The sequence below is a fragment of the Colletes gigas genome, unplaced genomic scaffold (assembly GCF_013123115.1).
Source record: "Colletes gigas isolate AHSC1104 unplaced genomic scaffold, ASM1312311v1 Colletes_gigas_Sc00010, whole genome shotgun sequence".
Taxonomy (NCBI): domain Eukaryota; kingdom Metazoa; phylum Arthropoda; class Insecta; order Hymenoptera; family Colletidae; genus Colletes; species Colletes gigas.
In genome coordinates, this window is record NW_025106639.1 from 3,417,762 (window position 1) to 3,441,540 (window position 23,779).

The 23,779-nt window shown below is 47.0% G+C and overlaps 1 protein-coding gene across 6 annotated transcripts; it reads left to right on the forward strand.

The window, feature by feature from the left end:
- The first annotated feature begins 1,829 nt into the window (after positions 1-1,829).
- On the forward strand, positions 1,830-23,779 carry LOC122397690 (RIMS-binding protein 2). Of its 6 annotated transcripts, none has more exons than XM_043397022.1 (18): positions 1,830-1,918; positions 3,352-3,495; positions 6,895-7,047; positions 9,557-9,876; positions 10,028-10,205; positions 10,355-10,795; positions 10,870-11,176; positions 11,263-11,849; positions 12,426-12,567; positions 13,376-13,584; positions 15,043-15,447; positions 15,536-16,061; positions 16,189-16,398; positions 16,621-16,829; positions 16,915-17,142; positions 17,274-17,535; positions 19,221-19,480; positions 21,015-23,779. In XM_043397022.1, exons 2-18 carry the CDS (start codon positions 3,448-3,450, stop codon positions 21,543-21,545), a joined length of 5,016 nt encoding a protein of 1,671 aa, XP_043252957.1. In that variant the 5' UTR covers positions 1,830-1,918; positions 3,352-3,447; the 3' UTR covers positions 21,546-23,779. The 6 variants fall into 6 exon arrangements, with proteins under 6 accessions (XP_043252957.1, XP_043252960.1, XP_043252958.1 ...); XM_043397025.1 differs by having other exon boundaries at positions 13,400-13,584; XM_043397023.1 differs by having other exon boundaries at positions 12,441-12,567.

The window sequence follows — 23,779 nt, forward strand, 5'->3', positions numbered from 1 at the left end:
TAAGAAAATCAGTGTCAGAAAACGTTACTCACGGAGTGATCTAATATTTTTAGTTGGAGGTTTGCGAGTTGCCCGGTGGCTCGTTCGAATTCGGGCGAAATCGCGGCGGCGATCGATCCGAGGTGAAATTACTCAATGAGAAGGATGCACTCGCGTGCAGAAGTCGGGCTCTGGAGTCGAGAAACGCGAAGAAAGCCGAGACCGGTACGCGATGGAGAATTTTGGACGCCCGGTGGCGGCGGTTCGTAGGTAAAAAAGAAAAGTAGAAAGGGCCGGTATTTGGTCGGGCGAAAAAGCTGCGTAGAACGGAGACACACGAAGGGCAGAACGTATGGGGGTGTAGAAGGAAGAGGTGGGTAAGGGTGGGTGTTTGCCGCTAGAGAACAGGTATCCGCGTAGGCGTCGTACGTTCATTGATAAGCGTATAACGCCCCGTGCCTTAGACTCGTGACGTCACGCGATCGCACGGACGCCTGCGCTTCGGCCAGGGCTGTGTCTCCGATCGCACGGCCCTTGCACCACAATTTTTTGCCGCTTTTGATCTTTTCCATACCCAACCGTACAGTAGTTCGAAATTCTAAATATAAAAATCGACGACTCGTCTGTTATCCGATTCGTCCATCGCGATTATCGAGCCTCCGTGCGTGGCAAGGACTCGTCGGCCACGACCAACGAACAACCGGTGGACGACGAGTTCGTGCACGACGGGAATTTAGGGACGTCGATGCGTTAATGTCGGGACTCAGCGCAAGAGGGGTCCTTCTCGGTAGGAATTTCTCGTACGGTCTTGGGACGATCGCGTACATGTTGGTCGGCGAGCGTAAGAAGGTAGGGGAAGATGGTGGCGAAGATGGAGGTGGGGGGGGAACCCGGCAATCGACGGGATCGGAAAATTCACGTGCGCTCCGTGGGAGTTTTTTGTAATCCTATGACATTAAGAACAGTGTAATTGCTTCTTCTACGAAAATGTAAAGCGAAACGGGCGGGCGATCAAAGAGGGAAAGTAGATACGGAGGGGCGGAGGGATCGTAGGCACGTAGAATAGGTGTACGAGACGAGAGGCGACGACGAAGAAAGAAGAGGAGTAAACAAGGAAGGGGGCGCAAGACAGAGCACAAGAGAAGGGAAGACAGTTGAAGAGTAAAAGGAGAGGGAAAGATCGGTGAATCGTCTCGCGCGTATTGATTGGTCTTTTATGAAAGCTACACCCCCGTGTAGCCGCGAGACGAACCATTCTGTCGTGTCGCTAGACTTTCAGGGTGTACCGTGCGTTCGTTCGAGCAGCTGTCGCGATACGCCATGTTTGATATACCACGATCGAAATCGTACAGTCGTCGATCGGTGCGTTCGATGTTGGTGACAACGGGGCCGTAATCGCGTTAGATCGGGACCCGTACAGGTGAATCGACGTTTATATCGCAAAGAGAAAGGCGGAGGGATACGAGTCGCGAGAAGGAACCGTAGGTTAGGATGGTACGACAGCGTAGAAATGACGTAAGCGATCGCAAGCGATCCCTAGCGGTAAAGGGGCTCTGTATCGGCATCGATCGCAGAGTGACCCATATCTGGTGGTGACGGGAGTCCCTACCCCTGGCTCGGTTTTCCAGCTGCAACCCTTCTTCTCTCTACCCGCCTCTCCCTCTCTTTCACCCTTTTTCCCTGTCCCTCCATCCCTTCCAACCGACTCTACCCCCACCGCGACGACGTCTATCCCTACTCCACGCCCCTTTCTCCGGTGGTCGAGGGAATATTCCTCCTCCCCCGTTTTCCAGCAGCCCTGCCGCCTGCCTTCCACGGTCGAGCAGATCTTGGGGCTTGTACGGGATGATAGCCGAGTGAAAAAGCTCGCAATTCCCGTGACGTTCGCTCATCAGCAGCAGCAGCCCTGGCCTGCCACAATCGCTTCGACTCGGTCATCGTAAGTGTCGTCCGTCCCGCGGAAACAAAAAAAAAGAAAACAAAAAAAGAAAGCGAGAGCGTGAACGTACCAAGAACGAGAGATTGTGTAAGTTCGAATGATTGGAGAGGCGGTGGGGAAGAAAAAGAGATATTAAGAGGCGAAAAGAGAAGGTATCGTTGGTCCCGTGGGAAATAAGGGAAAAAACCGAAGTATAAGGGAGGGGAAGGGGGTTAGGGAATGAGAGAAAGGGTATGGCTGCGTGTGTTTCTGTGCGTGAGAGAAAGGGAGAAAGTTCGTTAACGACGGTATATGTCGCAAAGTGTTTTGGAGTGCGTCGATAAAAAGTGTCGAAGCGGACGGTTTCCTCGAGGTCTGGTATAAACTGCTTCGTATTTATGCGACGTGTAACGTTCGGTGTTACGGATCGGAGGGAGGCGTCGGCGCCTGTTTCGCGGGCACCCTGAGAACGGGAATTCACGTTACGGTTACGAGGGTCGATGTCGGACGAGAGAATAGGAGATACGCGCGAAACCGTGACCCAGTGAGAGAACGTAACGTAAGAAGAGTGTCAGTGAGGATAAAAAGGAGAGACGTCGTCGGTGCTGGCGGCACGGGTGTCATCGGTGCCATGGGGTATCTCGACGGAGCGGTTTAAAGGGGTACCCCCGGGTCGCTGTTTGCCGTCGTCGTTGGTACTCGTGGCGATAGCGATAGGCGATTGATAGTGATACAGTGGATGCACTACGTATCGTCGTGCAGTGATGTCCCGTGCGCACCGGGTGTACATGTATACTACGTACCATTGGTAGTGAGATCAATAAGCAGTGCCGTGCCACTCGACCCGTACCCACGAGCACGGACGGAAACTCATTCTGAATCTCTCCTTCCTTCTCGTCGTCCTCCGACCACCGCCACCTCCAACCCCCACGTACACCCCTCCCCTCTTCCCCCCTCGTTCCGCCAACCCTTCTTTTCTCCAGCAACCGAATCGTCGAGAGGTCACTTTCATTTGTTTCCTTTCTAAATTTTTTATCGTATCTCGAGCACCTCGAAACGAGTGTCCTTCCTTTGAACGGCGAGCCAGGCCATTGGTCCGCCGTTTTCGACGTGTCCCTATGCACGTACCGGTCTCCCTGTCCCGTTGCTTTTCGCCTCCGCGTACATCCGACCGTGCATTTTCGTCCGATCAATCGGTAAGGTTTACGCGCGCTTCCGTCACCGAACGCCTGATTTTTTAGCTCCTTTTCTCTCTCTCTCTATCTCTCTCTCTCCGATCCCCTCGCGGACAGACCTACTTGCTACGTGTCCCCCCCCTCAGTGAAGTAGAGAGTACCAGAGGAACGTCCGTGTTGTTTTGGTTTTCTTCTTTCTTTCTTTGTTTTTTTCCTATTAACGAGTTATTGTTCTTAATCGTCGCGCGATTATTACATGCTTCCAATGACTTTCGGCAGATTGTGCGGTGCCGTACGTATATCGTTTTGCCCGACCACGACGGCACGCGAGCAGACATTTAGTCCTGAAAGCCGTATTACGATCGTGCCGTCGAAATGTGCGCGTATCTCAGCACGAGTATCACGAGACACGTAAAACCAAGGGTACGTTTTTGAATTTGGTTCACATTATTCGTAAGGTAGATGTTGTACGGTATTTAACGCTTTGCCCGTATTCGCTAAACGATAGATTTAGAAAATGTTTACGTTCGCCGAGCGACCGGGATCGTTCGAGAGAATTTGTTGTAAAAAACCGGCGAAATTGAACCGACGAGTAAATCGTGTAAAGTGTACGTCGTTCGAGAAGCTGATAGAGGGTGAATAGTTTTATCGAGCGACACGGATTTTTGTACATTACGCTCGAGGAACACGATCACGCTCAGACACTTTTCCCGTACGACGAATTATCTTTGACGAGGAACGAGGCACGATGATTAAAAAAAAAAAATAATATCGCACGGGGTTCGATTTGAGCCGAATATATCACCGCGACACGGTGGCAAAGATTGCGACGCGCTCGTAATCTTTTCCGCCGTGTTACACAAGATATTCATCGCTATCCTGTTAACTGTTAAATCATGTTTTAGTGTTTCATAGCATGTAGCAAACTGTGAGCGTACATTTTGTTTTTTTTTTCGTAATATTTTCTTCCCACAGAATTCGTTCGGTATTCGTCGGTCGCGTAATGCTTGCTCGTCTTGTCAGCAAAATTTAAGCCCCCGCGTAGCACGTTTCGCGACGCAAACGACGCAAGGAAGAAACCTATTGGATTACTTAAACACGGTAGTTTGAACTAGACGCAAATTATCGATTATTAATTGCCGGCCGATAATTTTTTTAGCAGCGAGGCGAGCTTAGCGCGCGATAAGCGAAGGATTCCGATACCGATAACGCGGCGTACGCGCGTGGTTTCGACCACGTACAATGTTTTTTTTTTCTTCGTTTCCAGGTACACACGCGTTCGTCGTGAAATATTATAATATAACGGCTCGCGGGTATTCCCGTTCGTAGAATTTTTTTTTTCACCCCTGGGGTAATCTAACGTCGACGCATCGACGAATTCGATAAAAATAGTGTGCTCGGTAATCGACGCACGAGCGCGACGCGAGCGAAACAGAGGCCACGACTTTCGATCGTGGCGAGTGCACAGGCTGGGCGAGGGTGGGTGGTATAACCGGGCATACACAGCGATTTGTGCAAATAAATCAAAATTGTGCAATAACATTCTACCGCACGAGGCGCCGTTTTCGAGAAAATCAATGTCTGCCCATTGTTCGTTCTTTCTACTTTCTTTCTACCTGCATTTCGCAGGGTTTCAAGAAAACCTGCTTTTAGGGCAATCGTGTATCGTATTCTCGCAAGAAAATTCTTCCCCCGATGCTTTAAAATCAGTGTTTCCTTACCTTTGGCCTGAAAATGATAGTTATTTCGATCGAAGTAGAAATAGGGAGTAATGGTCAGACCAGCCAGTTTTAAAGATCCATTTGTACTCATGGACGAGCACGAGTATTTATAGTATTTTATCATTACTTCTGAGTATTTGTTAATATATACACGCAAAGCCCAAATACTGTGCCCAGATTTACAAAATCTTGATTCAAAGTCTTACGAACGATTCAGAGTTTCTTTAATTTATGTTAACGAACAGTACATGCCATTACAGATTTACTTAAGATACTAAACTGTCATTGATTCGACACTCGAGACTTTCAAGACCCCCCAAGACGATCAAGAGTTACAAAACATCCAAGACGATCGAGAGTTTCAAGACTTTCAAGACGACCGAGAGCGTCAAGACTTTCAAGACTTCTGAGATCGAGGCTTTCAAGAGTTTCTTAACGTCGAATCATGTTCGAGTCGTCGCAAGTCGCGTCCAAAATATGTGAACAAGCATAACGACGACACGCTATCGTTCTGCTTGGCTCGTGCTCGGCTGAACGTACGTAAATGGCTCTTTAACGCGTAAAATTAATTGTTCAGGCGCTGAATTCACGTTTGCTTATTCGAGATACATCTTAAAATTGTAACGTCTCGCCTTAACAATTAATTTGGACAAATACTCCATGAGAAATCTCGTCACCCATATACGAGTGACACGTCGACCAACGTGTTAAAGGGACCGTGGTGCTACGAGTAAGTAGAATATGGACAGCGTCGTGTAATTTCACCGTACGAAGGCTGTCTATAACGCCTGACCCAGTACGCCTCGGTCTTTTTCTACTCCGCGTAGCACCGTTGTCGACGAATGTTTCAAAATCAATTTTCCCGGCGAACGAGGGATCCCGTGTAAAAAAATATTATTGCGCATATTCGGTTTATTTTTCCACGAGTCGCCCTGCGGCCCGGCCATGCCCTCCCCCCCGCCTCCGTCCTCGTCCACCCTGCGTTTCGATCGGGACTTCCCCCCCAAGAACCTGTTGCCGGTAATCCCGTCGGGCGAATTTCTCATTTGGAAACAAAGTTATCGACAGTTCGGAATCGAGCCCTCGTCCACCGTTTATTACGCGCGTCGCTTTTTTTTTTTTTTAAAGCGTCGACGTGGTTTTAGCGCGCGCATCCAGCTCGCGCGACGTACCCGCGAGCAGAAACCGATCCACATACGCGGCATGCTGATTCTGGTATCCGTTTAATCCTCCGTTCACCGGCGCGATCGAAAAGTAATAGCTCCGCGATTACCCGGATAGGCGGGAATACGGATAGTAGGCCGCTATTGTAGAGAGAAAGAAAGATCAGCCCCCCGGATTAAAGGGAATGTAGCGTCACGAGGGAACGCGTACAACCTTCGAATATTATAAAATTTTTGTGTTTCGATCTCGATGCTTTTTCTCCGATAACATCTCTGGTATTCGTGACCAAGCGAAATTGTTACAATTTTAATGTTTCTGTATCTAAAACAAGGAACACGCGAGTTTGTTTACACGCGCTGATTCGCGGCAACGATACCCCCGAGACACGTTCGTAAGGTTTTCTCACGCCATCGACGTACATTTACGGCACAAACGAACCTCTCTGTTCTTATAGAACACGTCGTGAACGTTTGCCAAATGTCCGAGCAGCGCCGGGCGAGCCCTACTTTACGAGGGCTGTAACGTCCCGACCGCTGGTCGAATTTCCTTTCAGAATTGATCTTTCTTTCGTTCCCCTCCACAATAGATTTCGTTCTCGAAGATAATATCCTATCGGGAAACGTCGAGTTCCGTCTGTCGGTGGTTCCGCCGGTGCACGGAGGATTGAATGCGACGAGTGTACCATTTTTCACGGTTGTACGCGCGAAACGGATTAACCCGACTATTTTCAGTCGCGGCCGGGAGCTAGGGCACCGTGGCGGATCGACGCAAAAAAAAGAAAATATACGAAATCGCTGAAAATTCGTGGCACGGGGGAGTCGTGATAGCGTGAGCAGACTGGCAGGGCCCGCAAAAGCCGCCAATTAATTAAGATAGCTCCTAGATACACGGTAGATCGATAGGGACTGGCCCTGATAAAGACGGGCGAGGGTTTCAGACTTCAGGGATGTTGCAGTGCTGTGGTGTTGGAGGTGGCGCTTCCACGGCACCTCAGGCTCCGCAGCTGCAGGATACCGGATCTGCTGTCGGGATTACCACCTCCACGAAAACCACCATCATGCAGGACGCGGTCCACGAATCCATTCGCGAGGTGAGTCTCACCGATTATCGCCTCTCGTACACGGTATCCGCGTTCCACGCCGGAACGGTTCCTTCCCTTTAAACCTTTAAAGGGTATAACGTTTCAGCGAACGATATCGATTACACAACCGGCTCGGGTCTCGAATTTTAACTTTCATTATTCACGCGCTCGCGAGATACCGGAATATATGTCGCGTACTCCTGTTTACGTGCTCGTTAATATTCGAAAATGTAAGACGTAGCAAAAAAAAAAAGCAAAATTTATATTATCGTCAAAAATTGTATAAAAATCTGATTACACTTGCCACCATTTTGTGTACAGGTATCCTATGAAGGATTGATACAAAATGTAAGACGTAGCAAAAAAAAAAGCAAAATTTGTATTATCGTCAAAAATTGTATAAAAATCTGATTACACTTGCCACCATTTTGTGTACAGGTATCCTATGAAGGATTGATACAAAATGTAAGACGTAGCAAAAAAAAAAGCAAAATTTGTATTATCGTCAAAAATTGTATAAAAATCTGATTACACTTGCCACCATTTTGTGTACAGGTATCCTATGAAGGATTGATACAAAATGTAAGACGTAGCAAAAAAAAAAGCAAAATTTGTATTATTGTCAAAAATTGTATAAAAATCTGATTACACTTGCCACCATTTTGTGTACAGGTATCCTATGAAGGATTGATACAAAACGACTGAGGAAAATTTTCTTTGCATTTATAAATTTAGTAATTACGATCTAAGATCGTGACGAATGTAGTCGGATTTATTGTCGCGAGGATGATGTGCCGCCGGGGAGTATTACGTACAAAATTAATGTGCACGTAATAATCGTACGTTGCATCGACGTTGTCCCGAGATTCGCGCGATTACGCCGCTCCTGAGAGATGACGTATATCGAGGGGATGTTCGTCAGCCGATGGATATTGATGCTCTAAGCGAATTTTGAACGCCGGAGGTCCCCTTTAATTAAAAAGATTGTAAACCCGCGGGGGAACGTTTTCGGCGGTCCGTCACGAGTCACCTTCTTTCGGTTTCGTTTCTTAACGTGTCGACCGAGTTCGACGCGAGTGTTGGTTCGATCGTACGAATACCGATGTACCTTCGAGGCACACGGAACACAAAGGCGCCTTTCATTATTAGTAATGTCGAGCGGATGATTCCGATCGTGGACCATGCCACCGGCCGGACGTCCCCCCGGGTTATTGAAGGTGGTTATCCCCACCTTCGTTCGCAAATATCACACGAAATTCGCGGACGTTGTATTTCGCTAGCCAGCCTCGCGAGTGAGAAAAGCTGTACCTCTAAAACGGAGATAGAAAAATGTAACAAACTGAATGTAAATAACGACGTGTGTTCAATCGACCAACGAACGAGAAAAGTCTCCTTAAAGTTATAAAATTAAAATATCGCTTTGTAACTCGTATACACATGTATAGAAACATGTATCGTAAAATATACTGTGCCCGTTCGCGTTGTTATTGGCTCTGTTAATTGCATCGAATTATCGTAAGAAGTTGCATCGGATGTTGTACGTTGCACATGATTAATGCATGACGGTGCACTGTCCTAATTCAGCAGAGTACATGAGCCTTCGAGGAAGGATTTTTTAACGGGTAATTCGCCCTGCTAGAATTATTATATTATTTGATCTGCTCGTTCCTCGGATTTCAATTCCCCGGATTCTTACGATCCGCTTGAAGACATTTATTTATTCAACGCCTGTCGTTAGCGTCGAGATACTTTTGAAATTTATACGAGAGAAAGATTGAGAAACTCTGCGGCAGGACGTACACGGGATTGCATTCGGGTCAAAGGTAGCCATTTCGTTCAACTTTCCGTAAAGGCAAACGGCTATACATTAACTGTACACTGGAATGGCTGTAACTCGTAAACAAGGTCGAATAGGGCACATGTTTATACGAACTTCCATTATTGTTACATCCTCTGTACACCGCTGAAGTAGACAACGCACGTTCCGAGACACCGCGTACACTTTCATCGATATCGTATTTATGTCGCGGCGTCTATAGCCGTCGAGATCGCTTATTTTCTCGAATTCGTTCGTCGATTCTTAAAAAGTCTGAGAATCGAGCATGATAGATTCTGGCGAAATAACGCCCACATCTGTGGTAAACTCCTATCTGCTTGATCTCGAGAAGAACCTCCTTGATATATAAAAATTGTACGCTGTCGATTGATAATCAGTAGACCGCGGATGTTTATGCATTTATGGGAAATTTTAATTTTCAAAAAACTACAGAATTCAGTTAATATGCAAGAATATAAGAAGTAAGGTAGGAATTATTACATCTAGGGGTAGAGACAACCCTCTGTAAAGCTCCAATTTCATTAATTTTCATTAATAAAAATATAAATTTGCACGAAGATCCGCAGTGTAATAATCAGTAAGCACAAGTTATTGGAACCGTTTTAGAGACGTAGCTTTTCCCTAGTCGCGTTGGACATAAATTGTTCCCTGTCTTCGACATCATCGACGCGGTGTTTGCAGCAAATGCGTGAAACGGAAGCTCGGAAGGCGGAGCTGGAGAGACAACACGCAGAAGCACAGAGCCAGCTACGCGAAAAGATAGCAGGACGCTATCAGGGCCCGGAATCGGTCGAAGCGCTGCAATCGAAAATAAGGGAACTCGAGAAGAAAACGGAGCTGCAGATAGTCAGACACGAGGAATTGTCCTTGGAGCTGACGAGCCTTAGACGTGCTCGAAGCAGAGGGCCGGTGGTAGGACATCACTCGGCGGTACCGACTACTTGGCCACCGGCTGGTTCCGAACTCGACAGAATAATAGCGGAGATGGAACAAGATAATAGGTGTGTTCCTTGACATCGTATTCCACTAACCTCTCGACCCTGAGTCGCGTTTTAATATTTTACGTAAACGTAAACGATCGATCCGTACGTCCGTCGGTGTCGTTCGGCATCGTCTGATCCTCGATTTAACGTTGTTTGATTCTTTACGCAGCGCTAGTCGGATGTTACACGATTTGGACCACTCCCGGAGCACCATTACCACGCAACAGCCCTCGGTTACACAGGGTATTCTGCGATCCAGCTCCGAAAATCTTCCTAATCTTAGCCAACATCAGCATCCACCCCATCCGCACGCTTTGAGCCTGGGAATGCCAACGCAATTGGGCCACGTACGTAAAAGAACCGGTTTTCTTTTCTCCGTTTAAGTAGAAACATCGATGCATGGTCAGACGCGCCAGGGAAATAAAGAGCGAATTTAATCGTACCCGTGTAAGTCTAAGATTTTAATTCGTACCGATCGAAAGGAACTTTGAAACAGTACGCAGGTTCGCCGATGCCCCTAACGCCAATGATGCCCGGATGTCCACCGTTGACACCGAACGGACCGCCGTATCACTATAGCGAGCCAATCCCGCCGGCGCCGTCGCTCTCCACCAGCCAGTCGCAGCCCGTTTTCCAACAGAAGATGCAATCGTACCAGCAACAGCAGTCTCATGCCGATTTGCCCAGTTCTCATTCCCAGAGTGCTCTGCCCACGCAGCAGAAGCAACAACAAGCGCACACCCATTTCGCGAGCAATCAGTACCAGGAGAGTTATCCGCATACGCAGACCTATCAGCAGCCGCTCCAGCAGCAACAGCAGCAACAGCAACATCCGGCCTCTACAACGTACCTGACGTCGTCGAGTCAAAGCGTGATACCTCATTACACGCAGCCCACTCAGACCGGCCAAACGTATCAACTCAATGGAAGTCAGCAGGTAGGCTAACAGTTTGTTTCAATAATAGTTTCTACTTGTACTGTCGCATTAATGGAAGTTTGAAATAATTTCAGGCAACGACTTATCCAAGCTTATCGATAACATCCCACCCAAACGGAACGTACAGCACAGGGGCGAGCACCTTCAACACCCAACTGTCCCATCACAATTTCCCTGTACCGCAGACGAGCATCCCCCAAACCACGTTGTCGTCCCTACCGCCCTATTCGACGAGTTCCTTCCATTCCACGTTAGGCGCGCTGACCAGCGTGCCACAAACCGTTCTTCCCTACTCGAGTGTACAGAGCACATTTGCCACCAGCGGATCGACCTACTCTACCGTCGGGACCAACGCTTTTGGCACGTCTGGCGTGAACTCAGGTACGAATACACCATTATACGGTTATCCCGTCGTCAGTCGATCGCAGTTGCTAAACTCGCGGCAAGGAAACTATCTTTCGTTTCAGGTACCAGCTCGACAGGCTTGTTGCAAGCGATAAGCGATCCCCTCCAAGCGATGCAGCAACTGTCTGCCCAGTCGCAGGCGAACCAGCTGCAGCAGCAGGCGATCATACAGCAGATCCAGCAAAGTTTAAGAGCCAGCTCGCCGACAGCTACCACTGCTACCGGCCACCACTACCTCGGTCCAAGACAAATGCCAAAGATACCCAGCAGTATACTGTCGAATCCCCTGGATCGACTAACCAACGACAATACCGTGCCCGAGGGTCAGCTGGACATGCTGGATATACCCGGCAAGGGCAAATGTTACGTTTACATTGCTCGTTTCACTTACGAGCCGTTCCAGCACTCGCCGAACGAGAACCCGGAAGCGGAGCTGCCCGTACAGGGTGGCGATTACCTCCTGGTCTGGGGGCAACCGGACGCGGACGGTTACCTCGACGCGGAGACGCTCGACGGCAGACGCGGTCTCGTACCAGCCAATTTCGTCCAGAAATTGGTCGGCGACGATCTGTTGGAGTTTCATCAAGCCGTGCTGGGACTCAGGGACGTCGATGATTCTGCATCCACCAATATTCCCCAAGTGAGCAATGTGAGCAATGACCCTACAACACGTACACATTATATTTTTCTCTGAAAACTACACGCAGCTCTGCTGTCCAGATATAGCGACACGAGTCAAAATTCTCAGCCTCGGTTCCCCGCAGAAGCCGTTCCATTTTTAAATCCCACAAAGCGGAACTTATTTCCGTTTCCTCCATTTTTAGGCCGACAAAAGGATACGGAACGAGCGTTTAATATGTAGGGCACGGCGAACCGAAATAGATTCTAGAACGCTAGTCGTCGAACGTTGCAATTTCGAAGACGTTGGATTAACTTTGTTTTGATTCCGAACGTTTTTCTTTAAGATATGTAAAGAAACGCGAAACGTTTGCTTCGAAGCATTTTTGTCCGACCTAGAGGTTCTGACCTGAAAAGGTGTACGCAAGGGCCGTATTTTATCGATATACGGCGCTCGACAAAAGAATGTAGGCTGCGGAAGACTAATTAGGAAGGCGAGAATTTCGACTCCGGTCTCTTAACAAATACCAAACGAATCACTCTGCAATATAAATTTTATTTACTCGTTCCGTAGAAAGCCACCCAATTAGCCACCGTTCTGATTCAGGTTCTCTGTTTGCAGTGCTTTCTGCAAGACTTCGATCTCGAGTTGGCGGCCTTGGAGGAGGGGAATCGAAACCGACAGGCGGAATTGTCCGCGTACGCGGAGCTCGACAACATCGCGGAGGAGGACGAGCAGGAGCCACCAGGTTAGTACACTTTCGTACCAACGTGTATCCTGACTTTCGCTGCCGAGCATGTAACAGTTTAGATGTACAAGTATGCGTACACTACCGATATTTAATAAGTTTTACAAACGCTGACGCAATCGTCTTAGACGTGTAGATTGTCACGTGTTTCGAATGCTAGATAGTCAACAAGGTATCGACGTTTCGAGGAAACGTATCTCATCGTCGTCGTCGAACGATCAGCATCCTAGAATCTAACGATTGAGCTAGCGATAGATGTTTAGCGTAGGATACCCCGTCGTAGCATTGAATTTCCGATTGTGTTGAGTGCTTGTTTGTTCAGCGTTCTCCAACGACAGCGATAGAACTTTCCGCTTAATATCGATTGTTAAAAATGTTTCGTTCTATGTCGATTGGGTAGTTCCTATCGGTGTTATTGGAAAACTCGTTAGTTACGCAAAGCGTGGCGCATACAGAGATACGAGCGTAACGATTTCATATTAGTCACGCTCGTTCGACCGAGAAAATCACGATGCTTTGGACAAGTATCCGCAAAGTATCGGCTTTTCTTCCTGTTTAGTTAACCTTCGATGCGCGCCGTTCGAAGGTAGGGGTGTTCTTGAACGCATGTTGCCTGTTTGATAGCACAAATGCGAAAGATCCGTTTCGGTTTATCGTGAGCAGGGAGTAAGTACTATGATCGGAGCAGTTCTTGAACGGAGTCTTGCACTGTGTTGAGTATTGGATGGATTTAGGCTGGCTTAGCGAAACTAGATAGCGAAAGATTTATTAGTTACAGCTAGGCTTGTCTTGTCTTTTTTCCCTGAAGAAGTCTACCTGTTTTCGGACCTAGTTCCGGCGCCGCAGCATCTCACTCTCGAGCGGCAGTTGAACAAGAGTGTCCTAATCGGCTGGACACCGCCCGAAAACACTCACCAGCTCGAATCCTATCACGTCTACGTGGATGGGGTGTTGAAGGTTACCGTTAAAGCGACCGAGAGAACTAGAGCGTTGGTCGAGGGAGTCGACTCTACCAGGGTTCGTAAAAACAATCATTCTTAACAGATCAACATCCCCCTTTGAACATCGAGTCGTGTCGAATTATGTGTTTTTTTTTTTTTTGTATCGTCGATAGTTTCGAAGATATTCGATGTGATTTATCTGGGTCGTTCTGTATTCTCGTGTACCCTTGAAAGATTTATCTTGCGGTATTATTAGATCAGGATAATAGGAAAAGGAAAAGGAATAGGTCGTTACAGTGTTTATAACACGATGAAAGATACGCGAGTATTGGAACGTCTCATTCTTGGCGGCTATCGACGATATTAAAAATGGTTTCACGGGGCACGTAATCCGATGCAAATAAGCTTTTATTTTTAACAAAGAAGGTCAACCCTAACAATGTCTGGACGGAACTGTTCTAGTACCGCTCCGTGTCTGAATAGCAAGATCCTTTGTATCGTTGACAGCTGAGAAAAATGCCCCTGAGGGGTACATTCGGTTCGAATCATTCCATACATTCTACCACAATGCACAGAAGACACAAGGCCACCTAGAGTATCGCTATCGTATTGCTCTTGGAATAACTCGCTCTCTTACAGGTTTTGCACCCCAAATTCAACCGTTACATTTATAATTAATTTATAAAATACGATTTGTTCGCATTTTGAAACATTAAAATCCTTCAATCCGTTCAGGAGTTATGAAATTTCAGGGAAACAGTCAGATATATGTCAGACATGACGTTTTCAGTAATGAATTTTTTTCTCGAAACTGCGTAGGATTTCGAGGGTATGTGTATTCACCAAAAATGATTATAATTGACCACTGCAACTGAAAATATTTTTTTTAGAATGATTTGAAACTTTTCAATTTCGCCGAAAAGAGGTACCTACTCGAATTTTTTTCTCGAAAGTGCGTTGGATTTCGAGGGTATGTCTATTGACCAAAAATGATTATAATTGACCACTGCAACTGAAAATATTTTTTTTAGAATGATTTGAAACTTTTCAATTTCGCCGAAAAGAGGTACCTACTCGAATTTTTTTCTCAAAAGTGCGTATGATTTTGGGGGTATGTCTATTGACCAAAAATGATTGTAATTGACCACTGCAACTGAATATATTTTTTTTAGAATGATTTGAAACTTTTCAATTTCGCCGAAAAAAGGTACCTACTCCAATTTTTTTCTCGAAAGTGCGTAGGATTTCAGAGGTATGTCTATTGACCAAAAATGATTGTAATTGATCCTCGCAACCGAAAATAATTTTTCCAGAATGATTCGAAATTTTTTGTTTTTAATCCGGATAACCGGGTACCGAATAATCCGAACAATACTGTACCAATTTTTGTGATTTCTCGATAAACCATTACAGAGGTCGACATTCTTTTCTCTATTCATTGTCCGATGAATTTGGTGTGCAAAGCCAGTAAAAACGCTAAATAAAAGCTAACTCATCGCGTTACTCGATTGTTATTATTACCGAAATAATGCAGCCGCACAGAATAAGCGTACGGTCGGTGACGCACACGAGAAGAACGTCCCGCGACGCCGCTTGCACGATGGTGATCGGTAAGGACGGCGCCCTGGGTCCAGCCGCCGTCAAGGCGTCGAACGTGACCGCCACCAGCGCCGTGATATCCTGGCTGCCGAGCAACAGCAACCACCAGCACGTCGTCTGCGTGAACAACGTCGAGGTCAGGACGGTGAAGCCCGGCGTTTACAGGCACACGATCACAGGCTTGGCGCCCTCGACGATCTACAGGGTGACCGTCAAGGCGAAGAACCTGAGAGCCACGCACTTCGAGGACCAAAACACTCAAGCGGCGAACAACTTAGCGTGTCACGTCCACTTCAAAACGTTACCCAAAGGACTACCAGATCCTCCGGTCGATATCCAGGTGAGTGGCCATTGAAAAAACAATTTCATTTGTATTTGATAGGAGGGTATAGTTTCGACGTTAATCGTGTTTGTTTTTGTTTACAAAGGTGGAGGCTGGACCGCAGGACGGCACTTTGCTAGTGACCTGGCAGCCTGTTGCCCTAAACGGTTCGGCCGTCACCGGTTACGCGGTGTACGCCGATGGGAAAAAGGTCACCGACGTAGACAGCCCCACCGGTGACCACGCTCTGGTCGACATCCACAAACTGATGGGTTTGAACCCGAAGCATATCACGGTCAGAACTAAGAGCAGGGAGAGCCAGTCGGGCGACAGTTGCGCCACTGCCATTCCCTGCAGCGTTCTTCGCGGCGGGCCCGCGACCCATTTGCAACACGGGTCCGTGCACATGCAAGACCAGGGACAGCAACAGTCATCCAGCGTGGGACAGTCGGACGACCCCAACAGGGTGCGCATGGGCGGCGTTAGCCAGAGATATCCGTCGATCCCCGTTCCGTCGCACATGAGAAGACACGGGGTGACCAGGGTCGACGCTCACGGCCAAGTGATCATCGAGACCGACGAGAATCTGTCCGACAAAGAGATCTATCCTGGACAGAGCATGTCTCAGATGGGTAAGAGACCTTTTGCGCCAATCGATCGTCAAGGGAGCCTTCTGATTTCGAAATCGAGTCGGGAAATCGGAAGACTCCCGATCAAGCGACCTTTCGAGACTTTGCACGCGTTGCTACCGTCGCCTAGGAGTTCCAGAGATCACCAAGGACTCGGCGAGCGAGGCGAACTACAGCGAGGAGGAGGACCCGTCGCGCAGAGGCAAAGGCGGTCCTCACCACGGCGGCCATCCTCGATACGGGTCGCAAATGGGACAACAAGGACTTCCGGGAACGCACAGATCCGCAAGGATGCCTGGTCCAGGCGGCAGGTCCCAGGATCCGTACTACGAACAACCAGGTACGCTTAAAACGCTGCTAAAGTAAGAGTCGAATCTATCGTCCAACAAGGGACGCGATGTAACCCTATCGATTTTAGAAAGTACTACTGTTCACGACCAGACGATAGATTCGACTTTTACTTTAGTGCACGCGAGCAAACGATCGAGCAGACATTTCTACGCGTAAGCTTTGTCGCGTTTCTCTATTTTGTGTTGTGCGTGTGGTTCCTTTCTTCACGCAGGAAACCAAAGAGGCAGGGGTCCCGGTTACCGCGGCGGGCGGGTAATGCAGGCTCAGGGCGGTGCTGGTCATCCGTCGAGCAGCGGTCAGCAAATGAACGAGAGGCCACGGTGGTTCGTCGGCCTGTTCAATTACGATCCGAAGATCATGTCGCCGAACCCGAACGCCTGCGAGGACGAGCTCCCGTTCTCCGAGGGCGACTTCATCAAGGTCTATTTTACTAGCTTACGCGAATTATATCGCCGCGACGTGTCCAAGACCCGAGGATCTTGTGGCTCACGACTTGATTCGGTAGGTATACGACGACAAAGACCCCGACGGATTTTATTGGGGAGAATGCCGCGGTAGGCAAGGATTCGTACCGCACAACATGGTGAAAGAGATCAAAGATCTGAACGCGCCTGGTCAGGGACAGCAGGGGAGGAGAGGAAGATGGGGCGACATTTACGCCAGTATGCCCGTGAAGAAGATGATAGCGCTCTACGACTACGATCCGCACGAATTGTCGCCGAACGTCGATTCCGTAAGATCCATTACTGAACAGATAGCGGAATGGACGAATCCGTAACGTCTTGTTTCGCTGTTAGCTACGAATCGAGATTGTTAGATCTAGAGATAAGAAACGTACGTTATTGCGTATCATTGTTCTCGTAGCAAGTGGAGCTGGCGTTCCAAACCGGAAACGAGATCTACGTCTACGGCGACCTGGACGACGATGGATTCTATATGGGCGAACTGAACGGTGTACGGGGTTTAGTTCCGAGTAACTTCCTCACCGAAGTGCCGGATCAGCCGGCGCAGGGGCAACTGCCGCCTGGTAGCAGAAGACCACCCAGTCAGAGTCAAGGACCGGGAGCGAGAGGACCGCCTCCGCCACCACGGGAACCCCCTCCGCCTGGTCATCGACGTGGCAAAGGTAAAAGTATAAAGGCCGATTGCCGTTCGATCTTTTCTACTTTACGGTTTACGATCACGCCGCAAAGAACAGCTCCTCAAGCCAAGCGATAAAGGAGCGGGCGGAACGTAAGACGACAGATCAGTATAGAAACCGAGGAACGGAACGAGCGCCAACGATCAAGCAGTAACGATTACGAGACGGATGCAGGGGTCTGCGAAGAATGCGTTTGTCAGTGATTTAGTTTCCACGGAGAGCACGAGAAAACGTTAGGTTTGTCGCTTAAAAGAAAAAAAAAAAATATAAAAAAGGGGCTAGAAAACTGGCTCGAGGGGTTGAAATAATAATTCACACTGGCGCTGTTTATTTCGAACCGGTCGGTCTGTCTCGACGGAGTTCGATAGCGGTTGTTATGTATGAGATAGGACGATGAGGCGATAGAAAGAACTAGGACTGGAAAGCAACCAGACGTCAGTGTGAATAAAAAACTGTACAGACGGCAAGCAACACAAGACACGAAATTAGATGTGCCAGACGACAGGCAGAAGGGTCACACAAGTACTTATGGTTGGGCAATAGCATCTAGCGACGCCCGATCGATGTTAATCGAATCGAATCGTTCGCTTTTTTTTAGACGCACACGATTCATGCCAAATTGCAGTAAGATCCGCAAACTGTCGAAGCGACGAGCCGACTGTTTCGATAATGGCGTTTCGAGTAAGTGCACCCGATGCTTTTGCCTTCAGGGAAAATTACATTTAAGTAGCCCACTAAACGACAAGCTTCTAGGAACACGTTCGATATTGCCACGATATAGAGTCGAGTAACCAGATTGAACAGAAAAGCGGATTTTGTATTTGGAATCTTTTTTTTTCTCATTTTTTTTTTTGTTCTTTTTATTTATTTTTTTTTTTTTTTTTAGGAACACGTCTTTCGTCATATGCAAAGCGATTTCTATCTATCTGTCTATCTACCTATCTATCTCTCTGTGTCTCTACATATATATAATATATACATATTTTATATATGTTGCGCATACACTTATAAAATATATATATAATATACAAAATAAAACACTAAGCTGCTTTCAGTGTTTCTATTAAGTATACATACATACATACATACATATATGTGTATTATACATATATGTATTATATTCATACCTTTACTTTTTCCGAGCACTTTTCGGCTCTATTTACTTTTCTACGTGCCTATCTTTTTTCCTCTGTCTATTATATATACGTGTTATATTTACGCTATATACGTATACATATATAGCGTGTTATTCTATAACGACATAATCTGTTTCTGTGTGCCTGAACTGGTCGATGGTCGTCGTGTCACATGATTGTCGTTCGTGTCGTGTTGTCAAGCTGGCCATTTAAACGTTCAAAATGATTATTTCATATTTCGACGATTCGCTCGCGATTACCGGTACGATGATTCAATCATATTTCGTGTCTTGATGCGTTAAAGTCACGGGAAAAATTTAACTGTTTGCACTGGTCCAGGTTCTGCCGAGTAATTCGAATCCATGCTTCCACCGATTTGCACGATGATTTGAAAAAAAAAAAAAAAAAAAGAAAAGAGAATAAAGTAAATTTAAATATTACTCGGCATACTTGGCCACGTACATAAATGTCCATTTAAAAGAGATAAATGCGCCATGAATGACAACACGGTTCTGTTCTCTTCTCTGTTGCTAGATGCCTGCATTGTGCCTGTGTCTGTCCCTGTCTGTCACTTAGACTCTAGACAACAACAACAACAACAACAACAACAACAACCATCACTAATGAACAACCAACAACATCAACTCCAACATCAACAAAACAATCCACCGCATCTAGCGTACCAACAAGCGAATCACCACAGCTACACGACTGTAACCACGTCCAATCAACATGGGCCCACTCCCATGGGTGCCCATCAGCAAGGTCCCGTACCACTCCACCTTCAACAGCAGGTGAGTTCACTGCTCTATCCAGAAGTTTTCACTGGTGCTTTTCGACGTGCTGCAAATTCCTCTCGCTGCAAAAGCCTGTTGTACGATATTTTTACTGTATTACCTTTCTTTCTTACTAATTCACCGAGGTACACCGAGGTTCTCTCTCTCTCTTTCTCTATTTCTCTCGTTATGCCTCCAGCGTTTTACTTTACTACCCTCCATTTACGAAAGATAACCGTGGCACTCGGCTCTAATGGTTTAAGGATCGAAAAAGCAAATTACGGTGAATCGAAATCGTCGTTTGGAACGATACAATCTACAGGTACAGCGAAACCTGATTATTCTGGAACAATTGGTGGGGAGGGAGAGTGGAACAGCTACGAAATGGAATACTAAATACTCACGTATTAACTTACGAAGTGTTTACGAATAAATAGAAAAAAGGGAGACACGTGTTCCGCCCCAAAATATGAATTTTTATCAACAAGTTTGTGCACCTTGTAACGAGCTCCAGCGTGGAGCCTGCGTCCATCGTTAAAGTCATTAGAGTCGATCGAGTATCTGAGTACTTAACGTAATTCTAACGTTTAATTACGAAGCCAGTAATGCTCGAAACGTCGAGTTTCCTTCGAACTGTATCTCGTTTTCAAAGCTTGTAATCAAGTGCTTGTAATTATAATAACACGTCGTGCCAGCATGCGCATACGCCTGTGCACAGTAAAATAGTGCACAGTGAGCAGAGTTTGGTAAATTTTATTCTAAACAAGCAACAAAGAATAACGAATGAAACAAGATTTATTCACGAATAACATCCAGTTTGTTCATTATTTTTGCGAAAGTTCGTTCGAATAAAATTTTATTCGTTCCGATAAGAATTTATTCGAACAAACGGCCAACTCTGGCTGACTAAACGACGCTTTGGCGGTGATCGAAACTTTCATCTGAATTGTACCTAACATACACGCTTCTGTTTTCTCCTTCTCTGCTTATCGTTATTCTTCACGCTCGCTTCCATACTGTAACGTTCCAGTGTCTAGTTTTTTTTATTATTTTGTTTCCGCTTGTAAAGAGGGTCATCCGGATCGAACGAATTCACGAAAAACGAATAAATGTTCTCTCGCTCGTAGCGTCCCAGTAACATCCGTTCGAAACTACTTTCTCACGCTTCCTTTCTTTCGCTTAGGTAACGACACATCGAAACGTTGTCGTATACATAAAAACGCATTACTCCTTATAGAAGGTACGTAGATGGTTGTGTTCGGCGTACTAGAAAAGAACCGTACACCGATTAGAAAACAGTACCGAACGAAATAGCAACGATAACCGCATAAACGCCACTCAATGCGAACGTTTACCTTGTTAGAGTTCAGTTTACATTATTTTTGTTTTTTTAGGAAAGTATCTCGACGCTGCGAACATGCTTTGTTGGGATGAAAATTCGTTGAAACTTTTCAGGGTACCGGGGACGATTATTAGGAGTCGACGGGAGAGGGAAACGATACAACAGCGTTGGTAGGCTCGTTCGATTAACTGGTGTCGCTTTAATTTCTAGGGGAAGGGGAGGGGAGGCGCGATCAATCGTGGTAGTAACGTGCCGGGAGGTATGCAGGGCCCTGGGCAGCACATGCAACAGCAACAGGACTACCAACAACAGAATCAACCGTACCAGCAACAGCAACCGAATCAACAGAACCAGAACTACCAGCAGCAACAGAATCAAGGGTACCAGCAGCAGGGTTCGGGATTCGGACCGCAGGGCCAGCAGTTCCAGCAGCAACAGACCCAGCAGCAACAGCAACAGCAACAGCAGAATCAACCGTACCAGCAACCGAACCAGGGCTCGTCGATGCAGGGCAGTCAGAGCACCAGCAAACCGATGAGGGGGATACCGACGGTTCTGCCAACCGCCCAGTCGAAAACGCAACCGAACGCCGCGCAAGGCCAGCAACCGCAGCAACAGCAGCAGAGCACAGGCCCGAACCTTATGCAAAAGTTCACGGAGATGGCGGGCGCGAGCGCCGGCGGCGACATACTCTCGAAAGGGAAGGAACTGATCTTCATGAAATTCGGCCTCGGCAAGTGAGCTATTACCCTGCCCGTGTCGCTCGCTCCGCTTCCTCTCTACTTCTGTCCTAAAGCTCTCGCGCCGGACCGTCGTGTCCGCGACGGGGGATCACTTTCTAAATCAGTATTACGGAGAACAAACTGCGGAGAGCAAGCGAGACGCGCAGGCAGTGACGTACGAACGCGTCTCGTCCGATCGGTTCTTTGCTAATAACCACGAACGACACGACACGAAACGATACGATACGATGATAACCGTATGATGTAAAATGTGCGCTGCCATTGCTGCTGCTGCTGCTGTTGCCGCCGCTACGACTGTTACTATTTCGCGACCACTGCTGGATCCATGGTTTGATCGAAACGTTGCGCTGGTACGCGCGCGGACCGATAAGTTTATATCTAAAAACAACCCCCAGTCCCGTTGTTTCTGCCTCGAGCTACGAGGCAAATCTCCTATCAGGCAGGAAAGAAAAGAATGTTCGCTGGCGTCCTTCGATGATATCCCCCTACCCGCGAAAATCACCGTGAAAGTAGTCCGGATTCGGATTCGACGTTAAGAGTTCCGTGGATTGAAACGACGAGGCTCGGTAATCAACCACCTCCGATTAATTCTTTTTCGATCGCCTTTGTCATCATCGTTATCATTATCGTCTTCTTATTCTTCTTCTTGTTCTAGTTCTTGATCTTGATCTTGTTCTTCTTCTCCTTCTTCTTCTTCTTCTTCTTCTTCATGCAATGGAGTCCTTTTTCTGGGTGTCACGTCGCCGATCAAAATCCTAAAATTTAAACCGAAGGTCAATATCGAGAAACGGTTTTTACGCTCGTTGGAGGGGAAACGTTTCTGTGCAGGGTGTTTCTGGTGACTCTTCGCCTAGTTAACAGGATTTGCTTTTTTCTTGACACCGGAAGGGCTGGGTTTTTAGCGTAGATGTTCTCTGTTATTTCGTTAGAGTAACCCATCAGATTACGATTAAACTATTGTTTTCTGAAGTAGTATCTAATGTAGAGATGTTTCTTTTCCAACGGGTGCCAAGAACGGTCAAATTTCGACATTGTCCTTTTGGCCGCCGGACGAGTGTATCGAAACGAAATTGCGCACCGAGCAGGCATTACTTTATAAATATTGTATAGCGCGTCCAAACAGCACTGGATCGCGCAACGCGCCATTTGTACATGTCTTTTAATTTGCGGCCAAGGGACAAGAAAAATTCAACGATTTATTCGATGGTAAATAATGTTATGTATTGTATCGTTTGATCGAAAGCGTATGAATTAATAAATAATTGTGGCGTACAATATGCATTAACGCCTGCTCAAGGATTCGTACACACCGGATGTCGGGTGCATAATCAGGCCACCGTGCACAAGAATCACCTACCGATTAGTTCGACGGAGAAATTCCCTTTCGTACGTGGGCGTGCCTTATGAAAATCTCACCCAGGAACAGCAATCATATCTTTTTGACTTCAACCGATTCGACGGAACTGTCAGTCGATGTCGCGACGGATCGTTCGATCGTTTCGCGGGAACGAGGACATTTTATATAGAGGCGACTGAATAAAGAGACGTCGCGTTACGAGTGAACCGCGAAACAATTTCAATTCGAATTCGAGAAAGTTTCGCGTCGCAAGAGGCTTCTAAGAAGACGACGGAAATTCCTCGACTCTGGTTTGCAAATTTTTATTTACCAAAGTCGGGGTTCCGTTGGCCCAGGCTACGATTGGCCGACAGAACGGATTTCGCGGTGAAAGAATTTTCCGAAAATCGAACGTCCGAGGCGCGGCGCAGGCGCGGAATCGAGTCAGATTCTGCGCCTCTGGCGCGTTTCTTCGATCCCCCGTCTTTCTTTGCCTGATGTTTAAATTCCTCCGTTCCGAAGCGTTGCTTTGCGTTTAATTTCTCAGACCCTGGAAAAAAAAAGTATACAAAATGAAAGAGACTATCGGGACAAAGTTAAGTAGATTAAAACGCGATGCAAACGGATCTAAATGGAAGGCGAAGACTAAACGGGAACGTAGCTTCTCGTGGTGCTCGAGGCCGCGATTACGAACGAAACGAAAAATATTTTAAAAAGACAGAGAGCCAAAACGAATAACCAAACACTATAATCGCGCGCTGAACGACGCGCGACCGAATGGCTTAGAATCGAACGATTCGTGGATCAAGTCGAACTACGTGGTACATATAAATAAATAATTTAACTAAGTAATTAATTGGTGTCGCTCCGATGGTGGACGGGAGCGATGAATTCGA